This window comes from Rhinoraja longicauda, chromosome 1, assembly GCF_053455715.1.
Source record: "Rhinoraja longicauda isolate Sanriku21f chromosome 1, sRhiLon1.1, whole genome shotgun sequence".
Lineage (NCBI taxonomy): Eukaryota > Metazoa > Chordata > Chondrichthyes > Rajiformes > Arhynchobatidae > Rhinoraja > Rhinoraja longicauda.
The window spans coordinates 81,641,243-81,661,994 of NC_135953.1; the positions used below are offsets into that span (position 1 = coordinate 81,641,243).

Below are 20,752 nucleotides of genomic sequence, written 5' to 3' on the forward strand. Positions count from 1 at the left end.
AGTCATAGAATAACATGCATAGCCACTTTACGATGGTATATAGGAGGACCTTATATGTATCATCATGGATCCCAGGAAAATATTAAACTGACCAGAAAATGAAGGTAATAAAGTATATTTTGTATCTGAGTTTAGAGAAATGAATACCCAGCAAATTTACCTAAATTACAATATCCCACCCTAACTCATCATCTCTCTGAATACAATAAAGACCAGGAAAGCTAACAGTTTTCAGTATTTATTTTTATTTTTTAAAAACACCTGTTGACCCCATATAAAACATCAAGTTCTTTCTCTAATGTATGGATCCTACAAATTATGTACTGGTCATCTGGAATATCTTTTGATGATCCAAAACCAAGTTAGTTATTGTGAGGGAATAGAAATCTGTTCAATTGAAGGTCTGGATTATTAGTGGGAGTCCTCATGGACAGAGAAATGCAGCCCATGTCTGCATGATTTGATGAGCAGCCAGTATTATTGAATGCCCCAACTTCCAAGAACATCAACTTCTCCTCTCTGAAATCGAAGTAATTTAAATCATCTCTGCATCAGCACCGTGGCTGGGTGACCCCTCCAATGCTGTGGTGAACAGCAAATTAAGAGAAACAAAGTTCTGCTGCAGCTGCTTATAAAGTTCCATTCTTGAGGGAGCCGAGAATTAAAGTGCCCTTGACCTCCACAGAATGTGGCCACAAAACGTCCACAGCTGTTCACTTATTTCATTGATGATTAGCTAGAAAAACCCTGCTTGTCATTACATTGCTCATTGGGGAGGACTGGGTAGGGTGTGAAGACTGTGTGAGTAGACTCTTCCCTGATGGGCATATCTTCACCACCATCCCCAAGATCCTCAACCTAAGCCAACTGGCCAGTAAATTCCCTATGCAGTAACATAGCGCCATGACCTGTAACCTTACTGAGGCCAGCATTGAACATATAGGATGGAGAATTACATGTACAATAGAATGGAGGTTCAGAGTCTCTCTTGTGGATCGAATTAAAAATGTTGTTGAAAGTTTTCCAGTTTCCTGCCATTTTAATTCTCCATCTCAGTCTCACTCTGCCCTTTACTCCTTTGGCTGCATAAATTATTTCAACAATTGGCAAAGTAAGCTTCAAGAGTAGACTTCAGAGCCTGTTACACCTTTATGGACTCAAAATTTAATTACATAATTTCAAATAACCAGAGTTTCTTTTTCAAATTGTTCCTTTGTTTTTGTTTTCGTATTCTGTCGTATTCGTATTACAGAATACAGAATACAGAAATACAGAGCTTTATTTGTCAGTCTCTAACTGTAGATATTTATAGTAGTGATTACCTCAAGAACTTAAAATCTGCACCCTATCACAGAAATTCCCTTTCTTCTCCCTCTCTCCGGAGTCAGGGGGTATGGGGAGAAGGCAGGAACGGGGTACTGATTGAGAATGATCAGCCATGATCACATTGAATGGCGGTGCTGGCTCGACGGGGCCGAATGGCCTCCTCCTGCACCTATTGTCTATTGTCCTATTGGCAACTTAAAGCGCTTGACTTCTCGCTTTTCAGTTCTAATTAAGTAATTGACTCCTTTTCTCTCTCCCTTGACGCTGCTGAATGCCTCTGCCATCTTTGTTTTGGAGTATCAGCATTTGCAGTTTTATTTGTTCATACATTCTTAATTCTTTGCAAAGATTAAGTGCATAGGATCTCCGATGGAACAAAAATATTCCCAATGATCAGCATTGATTATTTTTTCATTACTAATACATTCCATTTGGTGAGATATCTTCTGCATCCATTGTTATTTAATTTTTCCAATGAACAAAGTAAATATAATATCATACTTTAAGACAGCAAAATGTATATTGAAGCAATCAGAGCAGAATTTTAAATCTGTTACAAAACTGCAAAGCTATGAAAACAATATAAAACATACAGCATATAGATCAGTTATAGATATAGGTGGTGAAATGAGAAATGAATTTTAATCCAGGGAAATGTTGCACTTTGGGAGTTAAATGTAAGGGGAAAGTACAGTTAATGATAGGGTCCTTTACTGCATTGATTTACAGAAGGACCTTGAGGTCCAAGCCCATAGCTCCCTGAAGGTAGCAACACAAGTAGATGGAGTGATAAAGAAGGCATAAGGTATGTTTTCCTTCATCGATCAGGATATTGAGTACGAGTCGGGAAGTTATGTTGCAGCTTTGGTGGGGGTGCACATGCATTTCTCATTGTTCCATTACAGCAAGTATGTGGAGGTTTTGGAGAGAGTGTAGAAGAGGTTCTGTCTGGATTAAACCTCATTAACTGAAAGGAGAGGATGGATAAACTTGGATCATTTTCCTTAGGAGTTTTAGGGGCCAAGGGGGAGAGCTGACAGGTTTATAAAAGTATCAGAGGCATCAGAGACAGGATCGGTCCGAGTCAGAGTCGGATTTACGAAGGGGAAATCATGCTTGACTAATCTTCTGGAATTTTTTGAGGATGTAACTAGGAGAATGGACAAGGGAGAGCCAGTGGATGTAGTGTACCTGGACTTTCAGAAAGCATTTTGATAAGGTCCCACATATGAGATTAGTGTGCAAAATGATTGCACACGGTATTGGGGGTAGGGTACTGACATGGATAGAAAATTGGTTGGCAGACAGGAAACAAAGAGTAGGGATTAACAGGTCCCTTTCAGAATGGCAGGCAGTGACTAGTGGGGTACTGCAAGGCTCAGTGCTGGGACCGCAACTATTTACAATATACATTAATAACTCAGATGAAGGGATTAAAAGTAACATTAGCAAATTTGCTGAAGACACAAAGTTGGGTGGCAGTGTGAACTGTGAGGAGGATGCTATGAGGATGTAGGGTGACGGACAGGTTGGGTGAGTGGGCAGATGCAGTTTAATGTGGATAAATGTGAGGTCATCCACTTTGGTGGCAAGGACAGGAAGGCAGATTATTATCTGAATGGTGTCAATTTAGGGAAAGGGGAAGTACAACGAGATCTGGATGTCCTTGTTCATCAGTCACTGAAAGCAATCATGCAGGTACAGCAGGCAGTGAAGAAAGCTAATAGCATGTTGGCCTTTATAACAAGAGGAGTTGAGTAGTGGAGCAAAGAGGTCCTTCTGCAGTTGTACAGGGCCCCAGTGAGACCACACCCGGAGTATTGTGTGCAGTTTTTGTCTCCAAATTTGAGGAAGGATATTCTTCCTATTGAGGGAGTGCAGCGTAGGTTCACGAGGTTAATTCCCAGGATGGCAGGACTGTTGTATGTGGAAAGTCTGGAGCGACTGGGCTTGTATACACTGGAATTTAGGATGACAGGGGATCTTATTGAAACATATAAGATTATTAAGGGATAGGACACGCGAGGCAGGAAACATGTTCCCGATGTTGGGGGAGTCCAGAACCAGGGGCCACAGTTTAAAAATAAGGGGTAGGCCATTTAGAACAGAAATGAGGAAGAACCTTTTCACCCAGAGTTGTGAATCTGAGGAATTCTCTGCCTTAGAAGGCAGTGGAGGCCAATTCTCTGGATGCTTTCAAGAGAGTTAGATAAAGCTCTCAAAGATGGCGGAGTCAAGGGATATGGGGAGAAGGCATGAACGGGGTACTGATTGTGGATGATCAGCCATGATCACAGTGAATAGCAGTGCTGGCGTGAAGGGCTGAATGGCTTATTCCTGCACCTATTGTCTATTGTCTATAGATAAGGCAGGTAGTCAGAACCTTTATTCCAGGATGGAAATATCAAATACCAGAGAGTTTAGCTTTAAGGACAGAATGGGAAAGTTTGAAGATGATGTGCAGGGCAAACTGTTTTTTAGTTTTACACACAGAGACTGGCAGATGCCTGCAACATGCAGCGCTGGGGTGGTGGTAGAAGCGGATATGACAGAGGTATTTAAGAGGCTTTTAGATAGTTAGTCTGAAGAAGGGTCCCAACCTGAAATGTTACCTATCCATGTTCTGCAGAGATGCTGCCTGACTTGCTGAGCATGTTGTGTCTATTTTTAGATAGCCACATGGATATGCAGAAAATGGAGGGATACAGTCAGGTAGAGAAAGAAGAGATTAGTTTAATTTGACATCATGTTCAGCACAACATCGTGGAAGGGGATCCTCCTGTGATGCACTGTTCAATGTTCGAACTGGAATTCTGTAACCTAAATGCAGATACTGTGTCAGGTCCAGGTGATGCCAGCTAGGGAGTAAATGTGCAACACATATTTGCAAATAATAGAAAAACTGACAACTGATTGTGTGGGAGCTGGGAAAAAAAACCTTTTGATACGTTTAATATTTTAGGAACTGTAAGAGATACAAACCTCAATAAAAGTAGCATTTTCATTTCTTGTACCGTTTTCCATTTCTGCAGAAACCAATCCCTAGCAATTAAAAAATATATCGTTAAGTATTCTCTTTATGACTTATTATGTACCTATAATTGGAAGAGATGCAAGATCGTGGTGACTCCTCGTGTGCTCTCCCCATAGGAGGATGTACAATCATCTACTACAATTGCTCCACTCTTTTAAATCTCTCTACTTATTGTACTAAAGTTTGACTTATTGGTATTCATATACTGTGTAGTATTATCTGATCTGATTGTACAGCATGCAAAACAAAGCTTTTCCCTATACCTTGGTACAGGTGACAATAATATACCTAAATCTTACAAAATCCTTGCCTCAGTAACTGGAGATATTCTCAAACAGTGAGAATATGGATTCCACATTAATGGTCAAGTACACTTAACAACCTATTGTGGACATCTACCAGTGGGTACGATACTATTCTAGCTCATGACAGATTGCTTTCATGAGGTAGTCCAAATAACATGCGCTGAAATATACTTATTAACAGTGAAAACAGAAATTCAAACTCAATATTTCAAGCAAAGCTGACAGGTTTTAGTTAGTTGCATCCAACAATGTACTGGACACTGAATTCAGAACACTTCGACAAAGCAGATTTTTATCCACATTAAATCATATAGCTGTACACAACAGACACAGGCCCTTCGGCTCATCTTCCCATCCATATAGATATATCTGTCCAAATGCCTATTGAAAGTTGTAATTGTACCTGTTTCTATAGCTTCCACTGGCAAGCTTCAGATATGGACTAACCTCAAAGTGGAAAAGTTGCCAGAATTTCTTAAATTTCTCCCGTCACCTTAAGCCAATGGCGTTTAGATTTTGAATCCTCTATCCTGGAGAAAAGACTGTGGGCATTTACCATATCCATGCCCCTCATGATTCTGTGCACAATAATGTCATCCATCAATCTCCTATGCCCTATTGTCTATCTATTGTCTATTGCTCCAAAGAAAAAGGTTCCAGCCTCTCTCTATAACTCAAGCCTGCAAAACCAGATAACTGCATGCTGAAAGATTTTGAAACTTATGGAGCAAAACTAAATTCATCCATACCTTGAAATTTCCAATGGATAGTCATCCTTTCTAAATAATACAACTTAATGCGGGGGAAATGGAATCAAAATGCCTTGCATTATCACATTACATCGACATTTATCTTTCCAATTAAGAATAAACTTAGCTTTACATTTGATTTTTCTATTAAACTTTTCAAAACATTTAACTTTCATTCAACCACTTTTATCAATGGGCTGCAGCCAGCCCAGAATTTCAAAGGGTCATAACCCAAACCCTAGCATGTTGTAAAGGTGATGCTTACCCAAAGATATCCTTGCAGTAAACAGATTGATCACAATCTCTACAAACATTACCAGTTATTGTCCTCAAGAAATCCAATTTTGGGTGGGAGTGTGAATTGCTATGTTTGTATTGACAGGATTTTTTTATGGTTTGGATCTGTATTCCTATACCTCCATCTTAGAACTTGCAAGGGTGCTATGCCCAGAGCTAATTTCAACCTATTGCTAATCTTACAATGGAGAAATTTTGAATCATTACACAATGGCAAGTTCAAAATTATTTTTTTTCAGATGTGAAAAATGGGACATTGAAATTAATGATTGAAATTGGGGAATGTAAGGTCCTCCAATGGTTCTTACAGAACGTATACAGGCCAGTGCCAAACTGAGCCAAGAACTGTTCTAAAGTCTGGTCTCCATTCAGTGCTGAGCAAAGATACTAGAGGAGCAAGATGAACCACTCCGTTGAAATCGCCCATACTGGTGTAGTATGCAAAGGAGCATAATGTCTGCCATTTTAGTAAGCAAAAACCGCAATGCGCTATGCCTCTCGCAGTGTAATCAGTGTTTTGGGGGAACCGTATGTGTGATGATACCATTAAAATACACAATATATCTTATCTATCAATTCACAGATTTTTGTTACTTTTCTTTTAAAATGTTTCTGCAAGTTTCTGCCTACTAAAATGGCTCCATGACATACTAAGGTTTTTAGGGTCGAGTGGTCTATATTGCTCTGCTCTATTATCTTTGGTGCTGAGGCACCTGGAGCCAATGCAGCCAATCAATTCTACTTGGCTGGGCTTGGGTAACAGGGGAGGGACAGGCAAAATTCCACTCCCACCCCATCCAACATGCTTCATATCTTCTTAAGTTAAAATGTACCTTACAAAGGGTAGCAAGACACATGTTTGGAATACACTGTGGTCACTACTGCACAAATCTCACTCAGGTGAGAAGCACCTTATAGAGATGATCACATACTGACCAATATCCAAGCCCATCCCTCAATGACCTTTGTGTTTAACTCAACCAGTTCTGGAACTTCACTGCCTCAACACTCTATGACCCAAATAACACTTCTTTAAAATACATACGCTTTACCTGAGTATCACTGACTTCACTGCTCCCAGTTAGAGATGCTTGCAATGCCTTTCGCTTACTTTTTATCTTCTGACGAAGATTTCTGAAAGGAAGAATAAATTGTAAATGTAAAGAACATAAAGGATCTTTTAAACTTTTTGTTGATCCGTTAGTGCAGCGGCTTTGACAACAATTGCTTAATTTAAGCAGCAATCAAACTAAAAACTTGAAAGCAGTCAGTCACCCCATCCAAGTCGCCTTTTAGCTGGGAAATCTGAATCTCAGGATGAGTGAACTGACCAACAAGGATTGAGTAGAATGGGTATAGATTCTACCCATTTAAGGAGTTTAATGAACAAGACATGACCTTGAACAAGAGATAATCTCACCATGTACATGAAATGTCAAACGTTTGGCAAGACAGATGAGGAAAATATGTGTTTGTGGAAATTTGCACACCTTTGAGATTCTCTACCCATGTGGGCAGTGCTGCTCATTCTATGCCTGTAAAAATTGAAGTCAATAGATTCCCAGGTATTACTAGAAACTAAATAATCTTGAATAGGTCAGAAAATGGAGATGATCTAGAAATTTGCCCTTGGTTTTATTAAAGACTCGATGGGCTACATGGTCTACTAGTCTTACAAATTCTTAGTTGGCAAATGCCAACTGATTGTGAAAATGTATATAACATATAACATATAACAACTACAGCATGGAAACAGGCCTGTCCGGCCCTACCAGTCCACGCCGACCATTCTCCCTGACCTAGTCTCATCTACCTGCACTCAGACCATAACCCTCTAATCCCCTCTCATCCATATACCTATCCAATTTACTCTTAAATAATAAGAGCCAGGAATCTCTCTAAAACCCACAAGATAACATAACATAACATAACATAACATAACATAACATAACAACACTTTATTGTCACTCGGCACAACACCGAGCGAAATTTCAGCAGTCACACAAAATACAGCAAAAAGAAAAGAACACAGGACACCCGACCCCAACACAAACATCCATCACAGTGACTCCAAACACCCCCTCACTGTGATGGAGGCAACAAAACTTCCCCTCTCTTCCCCCCGCACCCACGGACAGGCAGCTCGACCCCTACCGAGGCAAACGACCGAGATGAACAATGAACGACCACAAAATATGTACGAGAGAATTTCAAAGACCCTGCACGAAGAAGCTTGCCCTCATCTCAGTTGTACAGGGTTGGTCCTTTACTGAGATTCCTGGGAACAATTCTCCAAACCCATATTGGCCAATATAAAAACATGAAAAGTAGGGTCATGTCTTCTCAACCCTCCCATCAGCTCCACCAACAGAACTGCACAACATTTGAACATGCCCGAGGAATACACAGAGTGTAAAAGAGGCCGTCCATGTGATTTAAGCCACATATTGTCCTTCCCATTACCACAAAAGTTTACACTTCCCATTGTTCTGAAAACTGACTGAAATACTTGATGAGCCAAAGCCAGGAATGATTTGTTAAGCTACTTTCGATAACAATTAAAACACATTCCATCAACTTATCTTAGAGCTGTGGAGTCAAAAGCAGAAACAGGCCCTTGGCCCATCATATCCATGCCAACCATTAAATACCCATTTATATTAATCCCATTTGCCATCACTTGGCCTGAAACTTTCTATGTCTAAACCTTGGCAATTCACTGCACTCCAATAATTTACAAATGTTGTGAAAATACCTGCATTTACCACCTCGTGTACTGTGTTCCAGATTGCAACTACCCATTGGGTGAAAAAAGAAATCCTCAGATCCTTGAATTCTTTACCCTATATCTGTGCCCTCTGATATTAGACGAGTTTATCTTATACATATTCCTCATAATTTTCTTTCCCTCTATCAGGTCCCTAGTTATGGGGAGAAGGCAGGCGAATGGGGTTAGGAAGGAAAGATAGATCAGCCATGATTGAATGGCAGAGTAGACTTGATGGACCAAATGGCATAATTCTACTCCTATCACTTATGACTTATGACATCAGCCTTCTCCACCCCAAGAAAAAAAATGGCCTATCCAGTCTCTCCTAAATCATTCCATCAATGCCGGCAACATCCTCCCCACCTTCTCCAGTATAATCATGTCCTTTCTATTATGAGGTGACCAGAAATACACACAATATATCAGCTGTGTTGCAGAAAATTAAACCAAGACTTTGCTGCACTTATATTCCATGCCCTAGCTAATGAAAGCCTATATCCTGTGACTCCATACATGCCTTGTTAGTTACTTGTATACCTCCTTTCTGGGATCTATGATTTGTACACCAATGTCTTTCTGTTCTTCAATATCCCCAAGGGTATTCATGGGTATTCATGGCGTATGCCCTACACTTATCAAATATCCCAAAATGTATCACCACACTTATCCAGGTTAAATTTTACATTGTCATTTCTCCACCCAATTTACTAGCTCCATAAGAAAAAGGAAAATAATCAGCCACATACTCTGAGTCTTTATTTGACCTTCCTTGCTTATTTTTAAAATCTTTTTCTTCATCCAAAATGATGGTATTTTATTGTTACTTTCTAATTCCAGCCTAAGGATGTTTTAAATTAAAAACTGAACAGGAATCTGTGTTTTTCTTGTTCTTCACTTTCCTTGCAAAAATTGGCTGTGAGATTGTCTTTCCCCTCAGTATCTGATTTCCCAATAAGCTAGCTGATAACATGTTCAATATCCATCCAACCTTAGGGTGTTGGTTTGAGAAAAAAAAACTTCTAAAAATGAATGGCTAATGGGTAAAATATGAGAAAAGTGGCTGCCATTGCATCAATTCAGACTCAAGGGATTTAGTTGACAAACCTTTTGAAAAATATATTGATATGCATTGTTGTATCTAAAGGTTACTATCACTTGTGTTGCACTAAAACCATTTAACATGAAAACCACACAAGTACCTAATCCTAACAAAGGTTCTGATGGAAGATCACTGACTTTAAATTCCAACTCCACTTTCCTTCTCTGTTTGGTGCTGCCTAACCTGCTGAGCATTTCCACCATATTCTTCACTAACTATATAATGATATTTTCTGCATTCTTGAACTGTTGCGGTTTAAGTATTGAAGATGTTATAAGGAAAGTAATTCTTGGACTTTGACACTGGAACAATGGCTGAGTGATAAAATTCCAAGAGAGCGTGATGTTTCCTCATTCCTGCTAACCCAAGTAGTCAGAGAATTAACACTGAAATAGCGTTGGCAAGTTTGTGCAGTGCGTTTTACAGATGGTACGCAATAAAGTCATACTGCACCACGGGAGGATGAAATGATGGGGAGGGGGGAAACAGGGATTTAAAGTGCTCACTTCAAGCTTTGCTGGCTACTAACACAAGCTTCATAAAAAGTAAGGAAAAGCAGTCAAAACTAAAGTCTATATTTTATCTTTAATAGCAATCGCAACCTAATGTACAAATAATCTGGTCATGTTATTCTTATGTCTCTTGGTTTTAAACTTTGTATCCCCTTTTCTTGCATCTTCCATTTCCTTTCTTCCACAGGTGCTCCTCAACGTACGATGGAGTTCCGCTCCGAGAAACCCGTCGGAAACCGAAAATATTGTAAGTCGAAATGCATTGAATACACGTGATCACGTGGCCGGAAGCGAGCTGCACCGTCACAAAGTCGAAATATCGTACGTCGAAGCATCGTAAGGCAGGGAGCACCTGTATTTGTATTCAGATTCCTTCAACCATTTAATAGCGAATGAATTTTGACTTTTGTTAACCAAGCAGATCTAGGATGATGTTGAACATGAACTTCAAATTCAACATGGAATGGCACAGTGGCGCAGCGATAGAGCTGCTACCTTACAGCGCTAGAGACCCGGATTCAATCCTGACTATGGGTGCTATCTGTACGGAGTTTCCCCTATGACCGTGTAGGTTTCCTCCGGATACTCCGGTTTCTTTGCACATCCCAAAGAAGTAAGGTTTGTAGGCCAGTTGGTTTCTGTAAGATGTAAATTGTCCGGAAGGTGTAGGACAGTGCAAGTGTACAGGTGATCGCAAGTTTGCGCGGATTCCGTGGGCTGACGGGCCCATTTCCACGCTGTATCTATAAAGTCAAATAGATCACATTTGCACACACAAAAGCAACTGTACAAAATGACACCTTGATTAACCAGCCTTCCGAACGTTGTGATAATATTTTGATTTATTCACAAAATGCTGGAGTAACTCAGCAGGTCAGGCAGCATCTCGGGAGAGAAGGAATGGGTGACGTTTCGGGTCGAGACCCTTCTTCAGACTGATGTCGGGGGTGGGACAAAGGAAGGATATAGGTGGAGACAGGAAGATAGAGGGAGATCTGGGAAGGAGGAGGGGAAGGGAGGGACAGAGGAGCTATCTGAAGTTGGAGAAGTCGACGTTCATACCACCGGGCCGCAAACTGCCCAGGCGAAATATGAGGTGCTGCTCCTCCAATTTCCGGCGGGCCTCACTATGGCACTGGAGGAGGCCCATGACAGAGAGGTCAGACTGGGAATGGGAGGGGGAGTTGAAGTGCTGGGCCACCGGGAGATCAGTGGCGTTAATGCGGACCGAGCGCAGGTGTTCAGCGAAGCGATCGCCGAGCCTGTGCTTGGTTTCGCCGATATAGATGAGTTGACATCTAGAGCAGCGGATGCAATAGATGAGGTTGGAGGAGGTGCAGGTGAACCTCTGTCTCACCTGGAAAGAATGTTTGGGTCCTTTGATGGAGTTGAGGGGGGAGGTAAAGGGACAGGTGTTGCATCTCGTGCGGTTGCAAGGGAAAGTGCCCGGGGTTAGGGTGGTTTGGGTAGGAAGGGACGAGTGGACCAGGGAGTTGCGGAGGGAACGGTCTCTGCGGAATGCAGAGAGGGGAGGGATATTGTGATAATATGTTTGCCATTTTTTTAATACACCTGCTTTAAAAGTAAAGATCATTGGGGCGGTTACATTGTGTCTTTCACAATGTCATAAGCAGCAACAACTGCACAAATGTTAAGAGTAACAATGTACCCAAGAAAAGATTCATTAGTATCTGTTACAATTGTATCCCTGGTAAGTTTCTCAGAAAAGGAAAAATTGTAACAGCACAATCATCAGTTATCATTATGGAAACAAGAATGTTTCATACAAAGAACCACAATTGAAACTGTTTCACTTACTCCGTGGAGGCCATGTTCTTCAATTCATCCAAATGATCAGAGCTTTCATATTCAAATAGACTTCATTTAAGGTCAGCTAAATTAACTTTGAATGCAAACCACTTTCCCACTTGCATTTTGTAGTAAAGGTGATGTGTTCTATTAAAAAGTCTCAAACATCTGCAAAAATAAAATTAACCATACTGTAACATCAATCACAATATTTAACATTAACATAGCCAACTAAAGGAACCCCGCAAAGTATTAATTTGCATTCTAAAAAAATATTTTGTAGAATAATAATTGCAAAATAATTATTTGCTGTTGCCGTTGGATTTTACCATCAGCTATGGATCCAGAAGTTATGGAATCCAATTTGCCTTTAGAAATTTAATTGTCTTGCTGAATGGAACATAACCTACTTATGAGCTAAGTTATTGGGGGTGCGGTGGGGGAAAAAGATATTTGGGGTTGAAAAATATGGCCGGGTTTAAGCATGCATAAAGGTGAGTTTAGAAATTTGATAGGCATTGTAAATACAAAGAACACTTCTAAAAGAAAATGGTGTGAAATAGAATGACAAATAACATCCTAAATATTTTTTGCACATAATAATGATTCCACAGAATTTCAAGTCAAGAGTGTTTTATTGTCATGTGTTCCAGATAGAACAAAGAAATTCTTACTTGCAGCAGTACGACAGAATATGTAAACATAGTACATAGTAAATGAGAAAAAAAAGTTTAGTGTGTATATATACACACATACTCACTAATACACACACATATATATCTATATAGTCAGTTTTATGGTTCCTCATCCTTCCTCTTCCAAAGTCCACAATCAGTTCATTGGTCTTACTGATATTGAGAGCCAGGTTGACACAAAATGCTGGAGTTACTCAGTGGGACAGGCAGCATCGCTGGAGAGCAGGAATGGGTGACGTTTTAGGTCAAGACCCTTCTTCAGATTGAAGCTGAACTCTCGTCGGAGAGAGGAAAACTTCTTCAAAGAAGACATACCTGGAGAAGATTTTGCAGTGGAGCAGACAAAATGTGAAGGAAAGAACTGCAGATACTGGTTTAAATCGAAGGTAGACACAAAATGCTGAAGTAACTCAGTGGGGCAGGCAGCATCTCTGGAGAGAAGGAATGCGTGATGAGAAATTTGAGAGTCAGGTTGTTGTGCTGGCACCATTTGGTCAATCGATCAATCTCACTTCTATACTCTGACTCATCACCATTTGTATTTCATTCAACAACAGTGGTGTCGTCGGCGAACTTGAAGATGGAGTTCGCACTGTGTCTGGTTATACATTCGTGAGTATAGAGTAGAGCAGGGGGCTGAGCATGCAGCCTTGAGGTGCTCCCATACTGACATAATTTACGACATAAATACCTTAAGTTTAATCATGAAAGCAGTGCGACATGAGGATAGATAAGATTAATTGTAAAAGGAATAGGTACTATAAATTTATTAATTCAGTCACTGCAGAAATAATTCGCTTGAAAAAATGTAGATCATGAAACAAACTTTGTTTCATCATCAAATAAAATGCTGGTACTGGAATGCATAGGATGACAAACATGATTGTAAATTGGATAAAGCATCTTAAAATCTACCTGTAAGAATTAATTTGTACATATCAGATCATAAATTATTGGTAAATCAACAGAAACACATGAACTACATCATTATTTGGAACTACATTATGCCTTTCTATTTTAGGAAGAAAATCAGCTGAAGAAACTTTCCAGGTAACCCCAGCATTCCCTCTCTCTCTCTATCCCTCCCCCACCCATGTCACACTAGCCATTTAGAACTGAGATGAGGAAAAACCATTTAGAACTGAGATGAGGAAAACCTTTTTCAGTCAGAGAGTTGTGAATCTGTGGAATTCTCTGCCTCAGAAGGCAGTGGAGGCCAATTCTCCGAATGCATTCAAGAGAGAGCTAGGTAGAGCTCTTAAGGATAGCGGAGTCAGGGGGTATGGGGAGAAGGCAGGAACGGGGTACTGATTGAGAATGATCAGCCATGATCACATTGAATGGCGGTGCTGGCTCAAAGGGCCTAATGGCCTCCTCCTGCACCTATTGTCTATTGTCTATTGTCTATTCTCGTTTTCACCCAACAAACAGCTAACAAATGGCCTGTTTCCTTTATCATTGTTACTTTTTTGCATTTCTTTTATTCATTTTTCTTTATCTCTCTACATCATCGTCCATATCTCTTGTTTCCCTTATCTCTAACCAGTCTGAAGAAGGGTCCCAAAAGTCACCCATTCCTTCTCTCCAGAGATGCTGCCTGTCCTGCTGAGTTACTCCAGCTTTTTGTGTCTATCTTCCTCTCCAGTGTTGGTTATGAAAATCAACAAGAATCTGTTCTTGACGCCCTCATAACTTTCATCTCTATGCTGCTCTTTCACAACATCACCTAAAAGTACATTGGCTTCTGCATAGTTGTGATGGGTTTCAGTGGCCTCCAGGTCCGTCCCATATCTCTAAATTGTTTGACAGCGCAATGACAACAGGTGATCACTATTGGAAAAGTTAAAGACTGCCAATCCCCACCAAACCTAAACATCAGTTCATTCCCTCTCCTTGGCCATTATATGTAACTGATCTACATTTGTTTGTAAATTGGTATCATGTTTGATCTCAATTTCACATCCACACACATTTCCATTCCCAGACACCACATGGTTCTGCTGCTGCTTCAGTTCTGTTCTCCTTACCTCAAAAATGGATACATACTTAATACTTGTTACTCACAAGGGATAGGGCACAAACTTCCTGCGGATAGCATTACAAAAATGAGAATACCTCTGAAGCCCTTGCTACTGCAGCTGCAATGACATTGTGCTCAATCTCTCCATAGATACATTAACCCATGTAAGTTACAGGTTGTTCAAAAAAGATTAAACATACAAGCATTCTTCATCCCAGTTCTATCTACAAAACTACCCTCTACAGGAACGGGCTCCTCAGCCCACAAAATCTATGCCAAACGTGATGCCAAGATAAACTGATCTCATCTGCCTTCATGTGATCCATATCCCTCCATTCCCTGCATATCTGTGTGCCCATCTAAAAGCCTCTTAAACACCACTATTGTAACTGCCTCCACCACCAGCCCCGGCAGTATATTTTAGGCACCCACCTCCCCCTGTGAACAAAAACTTGCACTGCACATCACTTTTAAACTTTGTCCCGCTCATCTTAAAGCTATGCCCCCTAGTCCTTAACATTCCCAACCAGAGGAAAGGGTTCTGATTTTCCACACTATCTAAGCCGCTCATTATTTTTTAATTTATATTTATATATTGCATTGTTGCAATCACTACATTTTTGAAATAGTCCTTCCAGCTAAAATTTCCTACAGCCTGCGTGATTATATACATTTCTTTGGAGGAAATATTTGAATGAATTCCCACGTTTGCAAACAAAAGGGAAAACGGACAAGGGTTTTCAAAAAAACAATGTGCATTTCGACAGGACCGGTAAATCAGTGATCGGTCTGGAGTGTGGAGAACCAATAAAGACGTTAGATAACGCACTTAAACCGCAATGAAGGACACAGTGCATAAGGGTTTACGATTTACAAAACCTCCATCAATGCTGGAGGTTAGAAGAAAATAATACCATTCGCACTGGAGATATGGAATGAAGCTTAAGTAGTGGAAACAAAGCTGATTCCACGCTCGGTCTGCACTTTGTAAAGGAAGCTGGATTGATATTTGCCGAGGAGGGAGAATGCCACAAAACACCTCATACTGAAGGAGAACTGGGCACTAGTTTGCATTCACGTACTTACATTGCGGTTAGTCTTTGCTCCAGCGGCCATGCCCTGATTCTGCACGGACGCCGCCGTGTCCAGGAAGCGCTGCCTAGTAACAGCCTCGCGTCCGGAGAAACGCCAGAGGAAGCCCCCTGTTGGCGGATCCCTCCGTCAATCATTCGCCACTCCCCTTGCTGGTCTCACCTCCCTACGATAGCCCACGGAGGACAAAAAGACATTGCAATTTAAAGGAGAAAAAAAAAAATCAGATTTTCCAAAACTTTGCAGATAATTGGGGGGAAGGAATTCGTGAGCCAATGAAAATTCTGGAGTGAGATTCTACCTGTCGATGGAGCGCAGGTTGGCAACACAGCAGTAAAGCATTAGTCCACACACGGAATATTAAGCAGCATCTCTGGAGAATCGGAAGATTCTGGCCAGTCTGAAGGAGGGTTCCGACCCGAATCGTCCCTATTCCTTCTCTCCAGAGATGCTGCCTGACCCGCTGAGTTACTCCAGCATTTTGTGTCTATCTTCGGTATGTGCAAGGATCTGCAGATCCTTCCTACACTAAGCCATAAGTTGCAGGAAAGTTTAGAGTTTTCTGGCCAGAATGCCCACTAATGGTTGTGCTGTTACTTGTGTTAACCTCTCAAAGCTACCAAATGCTAAATGTGTGAAATGGAATCACATTAAAACTATTCGAAGATGATCTGCCTGGTTGTCATATGCCAGGTAATATCGACACCAGAAAATGCAGATACTGTAATATTGAGCAAAATGCAAAGTGCTGGACTAACTCGGGCAGTCTGAGGAAAGATCCTGACCCAAAATGCTATTCCCTCCACAGAGGTTGCCACACCCGCCGAGTTCCTCCAACAAAAGAAGACACAAAGTGCTGGAGTAACTCAGCGGATCAGCCAGCGTATTTGGAGAACATGGGTAGGTGGCGTTTCCGGGTAGGGGGCCTTCTTCAGTTCGGCATCAGCAGTTCCTTGTTTCTCAGAGGTTTATCCTGCACTGTTTTTTGAACTGGATAAATGTCTCTGGTTCTCGTCAAGGTGTCCATCCAGTTCTGGCGAAGAGGTTTTGACCTGAAGCATTTATCCATTTACCTTTCCACAATGCAAACACAATAAGTGTATCCAGCTTTGATTATTTTTATGTCTTATTGTATTGCATCTAAACCTTAGGACAATAACTGCATATGCTGGTACAAATCGAAGGTATCACAAAATGCTGGAGTAACTCAGCAGGTCAGGTAGCACCTAGGAGAGAGGGAATGGGTGACGTTTCGGGTCGAGACATCGGTCTGAGGAAGGGTCTCGACCCGAAACATCACCCATTCCCTCTCTCCTAGATGATGCCTGACATGCTGAGTTACTCCAGCATTTTGTGATACCCTCTAGAGTAACCTTGAATTGTGCACATTTAAAAGTGGACCTTTGATGAACCTTTCTCACACGTTAGACAATTTTACATTGCCTTTCATGTACATCTATTATAGACTAAAAGGGTACAACAATACAGCACAGAAACAGGCTCTTCGGCCCTCAATGTTCATGAGTTAAACTAATCTCATCTCATGGCCCATATCCCTCTATTCCCTGCACTTTCTCTTAATTTTATGCCTTTTATCATTGTCACATGTACCGTGGCACATTGAAAAGCAGTTTTTGCATGCTATCCAGCCAGAGAAGGACTGTACATGATTACAATCAAACCGTCCACAGAGTACAGATGCAGGATAAGGGTATAGACAATAGACAATAGAAAATTGGTGCAGGAGAAGGCCATTCGGCCCTTCGAGCCAGCACCGCCATTCAATGTGATCATGGCTGATCATTCTCAATCAGTACCCCGTTCCTGTTTTCTCCCCATACCCCCTGACTCCGCTATCCTTAAGAGCTCTATCTAGCTCTCTCTTGAATGTATTCAGAGAATTGGCATCCACTGCCCTCTGAGGCAGAGAATTCCACAGATTCACAACCTTCTGACTAAAAAAGTTTTTCCTCATCTCTGTTCTAAATGGCCTACCCCTTATTCTTATACTGTGGCCCCTGGTTCTGGACTCCCCCAACATTGGGAACATGTTTCCTGCCTCTAACGTGTCCAACCCCTTAATAATTTTATACGTTTCGATAAGATCCCCTCTCATCCTTCTAAATTCCAGTGTATACAAACTTAGTCGCTCCAGTCTTTCAACATATGACAGTCCCGCCATTCCGGGAATTAACCTAGTGAACCTACGCTGCACGCCCTCCATAGCAAGAATATCCTTCCTCAAATTTGGAGACCAAAACTGCACACAGTACTCCAGGTGAGGTCTCACCAGGGCCCGGTACAACTGTAGAAGGACCTCTTTGCTCCTATACTCAACTCCTCTTGTTATGAAGGCCAACATTCCATTGGCTTTCTTCACTGCCTGCTGTACCTGCATGCTTCCTTTCAGTGACTGATGCAGTATAACATTTAGTGCAAGATAAAGTCCGATTAAAGATAGTTTGTAAGTCTCCAATGAGGTAGATGGGAGGTCAGGGCCGCTCTATAGTTGGCGATAGGATGGTTAAGTTGCCAGATAACAGCTGGGCAGAAACTGTCCCTGAATTTGGAATATGCGTTTTCAAACTTCTGTACTTTTTGCCTGATGGGAGAGGGGATGAGGGGGTGACCGGGTGAGACTGGTCCTTGAATATGCTGGTGGCCTTGCTGAGGCTACGTGGTATAGATGGAGTAAATGGAAGTGAGGATGGTTTGCGTGATGGTCTGAGCTATGTCCACAACTCTCTGCAATTTCCTGTGGTCTTGGATGGAGCTATTCCCAAATCATGCTGTGATGTATCTGATAAAATGCTTTCTATGGTGCATCTGTAAAAGTTGGTGAGGGTTGTTTGGGACATGCTGAACTTCCTAAGCCTTCTAAGGAAGTAGAGGCGTTGATGTGCTTTCTTGGCCATTGCTTCAATATGTCTGATTCAGGACAAATTACCGGTGATATTCCTAAGAATTTGAAGCTTTCAACCATTTCTACTTCAGCGTCATCAATGTATGTATGGCTTTGCTTCCTGAAGTCTTTCACAATCTCCTTAGTCTTGCTGACACTGAGGAAGAGGTTGTCGTCTTGGTACCAGGTTATGAAGTTCTCAATCTCCTTCCTGTACTCCATCTCATCATTATTTGGAGTCCAGCACACCATGGTGGTATCATCTGCAAATTTGTAAATTGAATTGCGTTGGTATTTGGCTGCATAGTCATGAGTATTGAAGTGGACCAAGAATGGACCCTCAACCAGTGTTGAGGATTATCATTGTGGATGATTTATAACCAATCCTCACCGATTGTGGTCTGTTGGTCAGGTTGTATCCAGTTGTAGATGGGAGTGCTGACTCCAAGTTCCATGAGATGGAGATGAGCTTGGATGGAATAATGGTATGAAAAGCAGAGCTGTAGTCTATGAATAGGAGTCTATCTGAAAGTCTATTTTCCATGTGTCAATCTAAAAGCCTCTCAAACACCTGATGGTATCTGCCTCCACGACTACTCCAGTTTTGATCTTGTGACCAAAGACATTCTACGTAGAAACAAGGAACCGAAGATGCTGGTTTACAAAAAAAGACACAAAGTGCTGGAATATCTCAGCAGGTCAGGAAGTATCTCTGAAGAATATGAATAAGTGACATTTTGGTCAGGACCCTTCTTCAGACATTTCTACACATAAAGCTCCAGTCCTTCCTTTCATGCTGACGTAGTTGCATCAGTACATCTGTATTTAAATTTATCTCTTGTTTTACAATCAAAACTTGACATTAAAGATGTCGTCTTATCATGGTACTGTGAGGTTTTATTAGAGTAACTGGTTGGTCTGTATAACACAACTTCCCATTTACAATTTTGATTGACTAATTGACTTTTGAATTTACTGACGATTATATCAATTTTAGTTTCATTCAGTTGTTTTAATACTCTTCTACATGTATGTGTGTGTGCTGCTTATATTACCTTTCTTCTTGCAATACATTGATCAAGCTCACATTTGGTAATCTCATCCCCGGTATTTGGGTTACTTTGATCAATCATATTTGATCAATCAAATTAAACTTGATCATCTTTCTATCCTGATGGATTTTATTGCCTGATATATTCTTAATAATGGTTGCATTATTGGGACTGGAGCTATAAATGCAAGTTCAGGCACAGGTGATTATAAACCTATGTACATACTTAGCAATTGCCAACTTTTGGACACTGAAATCAATGACCCACTGTCTGCTTGTTTAAGTTTGCAAATGACAAGATTTAGATTTTTTTTTAGATTTAGATTTAGAGATACAGCGCAGAAACAGGCCCTTCGGCCCACCGGGTCCGCGCCGCCCAGCGATCCCCGCACACTAACACTATCCTACACCCACTAGGGACAATTTTTACATTTGCCCGGCCAATTAACCTACAAACCTGTACGTCTTTGGAGTGTGGGAGGAAACCGAAGATCTCGGAGAAAACCCACGCAGGTCACGGGGAGAACGTACAAACTCCGTACAGACTGCGCCCGTAGTCAGGATCGAACCTGAGTCTCCGGCGCTGCATTCGCTGTAAGGCAGCAACTCTACCGCTACGCCACCGTGCCGCCCACATCGAAGTGACAGGGAATTTTTAATAAGGGTAAACAATATGGTAGTAATATATGATCTTAGTTCATCAAATCATGATTTAACATTAGAACCTATTTGGGGCAAACTAAGAACAAATGACAGAAAACTTTTTTGGCTACTCTGTATTGGTTGTAATGTTGTGAACATCGTTTATCAGGAAATTAGAGGTTGCAGATAATATAATTATGCAAGGGGACTTTAATCAACATACCAAACAAATAAGCTAAATTAGCAATGAAAGGTGAAGCATGGATCCATGAAAAGTATACAAGATAGTTTTCTACATCAGTTGGTTAAGCGACCAACTGATGAAAAGACATTTTGTGATTTTGTTATGTTTTCTGTAGAATGTAATAAATTCTTGTTCCCTTCTTCTCTATCACGGAATGATGTGCTGATTTCACATGGTAAGATTATGAGTAATTTGAATAGTTTCA

General features: G+C 41.0%; 1 protein-coding gene across 5 annotated transcripts in view; it reads right to left on the bottom strand.

Annotated features, from left to right (window-relative positions):
* Nucleotides 1-15,731, bottom strand: part of cc2d2a (coiled-coil and C2 domain containing 2A) — a 127,232-nt gene extending 111,501 nt beyond the window's left edge. For 4 of the 5 annotated variants that reach the window (XM_078401073.1, XM_078401052.1, XM_078401062.1 and 1 more), the window contains exons 1-4: nucleotides 15,703-15,731; nucleotides 11,911-12,069; nucleotides 6,764-6,845; nucleotides 4,309-4,368 (exon numbers count right to left, since the gene is read on the bottom strand). In XM_078401073.1, coding sequence (XP_078257199.1) covers nucleotides 4,309-4,368; nucleotides 6,764-6,845; nucleotides 11,911-11,924 — 156 coding nt within the window. In that variant the 5' untranslated portion in view covers nucleotides 11,925-12,069; nucleotides 15,703-15,731. Of the gene's footprint in view, nucleotides 1-4,308; nucleotides 4,369-6,763; nucleotides 6,846-11,910; nucleotides 12,070-15,702 lie in introns of those variants that run through there. The other variant, XM_078401084.1, reaches the window with a different exon arrangement.
* Between the last annotated feature and the right edge of the window lie 5,021 nt (nucleotides 15,732-20,752).